Here is a 2,500-nt window from a genome sequence, read left to right as displayed (position 1 = left end):
CGACGAATGACACATGACGCGTGATAAATGACACATGCACATGGAACACCACATATGAAACATGACACGCATGACACATTTGTGACGCATGACGTATGACGTATGACACATGGAAAATGAAACATGACACATGACGTATGATGACGTCAACTGGACAACAACAATTTGACAATATTACAAAAACCTACAACAGTTGTGACAACCTACATGACAACAATAACCCATCAGTCAGCAAATTTAACAACATCAATAATACGATAGGCGCCGTCAACATCAGCGCTAAGAAATGCAACAACAATAATAGATCCTAGGAAGAACAAGAACCACTGCAGAAAGATTATCATATAGCAACAACAAATACATCAACAACAACAATAACAACAATGATAACATCAGTACCAAATACATCATCATCATTAACAACAACAAATAAATCGACAAGAACAGCCATAGTAACAAAGAGAGCATCTATCTGCTTGTATGACCTGCTCAATGTAGCTGCTATTTGCAAGTTGGGACAATCAAACTCATTCGTGCTAGTTGGTATCAATTATAGTCATTTTACAAATTTACTGGAACACAAGCAAAAGAGAATGAGAGAGACAAGCGAAACTGGAACAGCAGGGGTCGGTGGAAGGATTCTTTCCATGCCTAGCAACCCTTGCTTTCCAGGTAATAACAGCTTTAAAAGAAAAGAACGAAAGAAATTGCAAAGGATTTATTTTTCCTGGATGATGGTCAAAGTCACAGCGTATCGCAAATAGTCCTGTCACCTTCGTTGCCCCTTGCGTCTATGATGGTACTTTCTCCCTATTATCACTGCCGCCAGATGATTCTGTTCATCACTTTAGCACTCGTTCGGTAGTAAAGCGCTGAGGGAAAATAAATCAGTGTAATAACGCCTTAAACGATCCCACAGCAGAACCAACATACATCACATGTGTATCTGAATCCAAGGGACACGACGAAGTCTTCATCTTCTTCTGGACATATAGACTACTCGAGGTGCATTCTTTGCCTCAAATTCCTCTTCTGGAACATCGAAAGGGAGTCTCTGGAGTGGCCAAAGAGAGTCTTAAAAAAAAAAAAAAAAAAAAAAAAAAAAAAAAATCTTGAGCCATCTGGCGTATCGTCGTAAAGGTTAAGGAATCATCTGTTGTGGCCAAAGCCAGACGGCTTTATTCGGTTGAAATGAGCCGCATGAAGACAACACGAAGGCTCTGTTCACACTAGCGGTTTGAACCGCATGGAAACTGCGGCGGTGCCTCATAGTTAAGGAATAACTGCACGGTTGTGTGGGAACGTTTCCATTGATTTACACTGTAATTGAAGAGCAGTAGTTGTAACCGCTAGTGTGGACAGGGCCAAAGGCAATTGGGAAGACTTTAATAATCCTTTTCAGTCCCATTGTCCCTCGTCACAAAGATGATCTTGTTACCCCACACTGTTAACTTCAAGGATGACCCCATCCGATTTCCTCTGTCCCTGGTCTCAAGGTTGACCTTGTTACCCAAAGATGAGGGTATGGTACACCTTGGCGCTGACTACCTCGTTCAAAGGTTCTCTCTTGGAGTCACAAAAGACTTCGACGCCATGACAATCGGCATCAGGATGACGTGAAGTCACGTTGACTTGGTAGGTAGTGTCCGCGGTCACAGACTCCATGAGCATCTGGGGAAGTACGTTGAGGAAAAGAAGCATAAGAAGAATGCTTGAAGCCATGCATGAGTAGGAATACAGTAGCGTAAGTCTCAGGAATGTACTTTTAAAACCTTTCCCCAGTTCTAGCGAATTTTTTTTTCTTTTTTTTTTTTTACCATTAGAAATTAGATTATTTTTTCTAATTAAGACTTTAGCTGATTATCTACAAAAACCACCTAACCATACCTCGCGTAACCTTGCCTAAGCAAGATTCATTTAGCTAACGACAACCATCGCTTTCTACAGTTAGATTTTTTTAAGACTCTAGCTTATAAGATTAACTACAGAAACCTCCTAACCTTGCCTCGTCAAACTTTGCCTCAACAAAACTCGTTTAGCCAAAGATACCCATCAAAACAAAATTTGGCATTTTTGGCTTCCCGAAGGACTCACCGATCGACACCAGTGGATCTTCTTAGGCAGCGGAGCAGGAGTCCGGAAGCTGAGGTCACCTGTCCACAAGCTCAAGAACACACACCTTCCCCAGGCCTGCACGCTCACCTGGAAACATCAAAATATAAGGATGAAATGAGACTGCAAGAGACCATAAGGCCTACAGTAGCCAGTTCCATGTTCGTTACCACTATTCATCCCCATCCATAAAGTTATCTAGCCTTCTTAAATACTGCAATGACAAGGTTTATTAATGATCAATTATCAGTAATCAAGATTTAACGATGGTGGATAGAGTGGGGGTGATGGTGGTGCAGGAGGTCGGGGATTTATGGAGGTGATGGTGATGTTTGTGATGATGATGATGATGATGATGATGATGATGATGATGATGATGATGATGATG

At 41.5% G+C, this 2,500-nt stretch overlaps 1 protein-coding gene across 1 annotated transcript in view; it reads right to left on the bottom strand.

Moving 5' to 3' along the window:
- Nucleotides 1-534: 534 nt before the first annotated feature.
- Nucleotides 535-2,500, bottom strand: part of LOC143039992 (uncharacterized) — an 11,369-nt gene continuing 9,403 nt past the window's right edge. Inside the window, exons 6-7 of the mRNA XM_076210511.1 lie at nucleotides 2,095-2,202; nucleotides 535-1,671 (exon numbers count right to left, since the gene is read on the bottom strand). Coding sequence (XP_076066626.1) covers nucleotides 1,507-1,671; nucleotides 2,095-2,202 — 273 coding nt within the window. The 3' untranslated portion in view covers nucleotides 535-1,506. The remainder of the gene's footprint in view (nucleotides 1,672-2,094; nucleotides 2,203-2,500) is intronic.

The sequence above is a fragment of the Oratosquilla oratoria genome, chromosome 27, assembly GCF_046742065.1.
Source record: "Oratosquilla oratoria isolate Oo_2021 chromosome 27, ASM4674206v1, whole genome shotgun sequence".
Classification (NCBI taxonomy): Eukaryota; Metazoa; Arthropoda; class Malacostraca; order Stomatopoda; family Squillidae; genus Oratosquilla; species Oratosquilla oratoria.
Note: the sequence above shows the minus strand (reverse complement) of the source record. Positions and strands in the feature narration are given on the sequence as shown.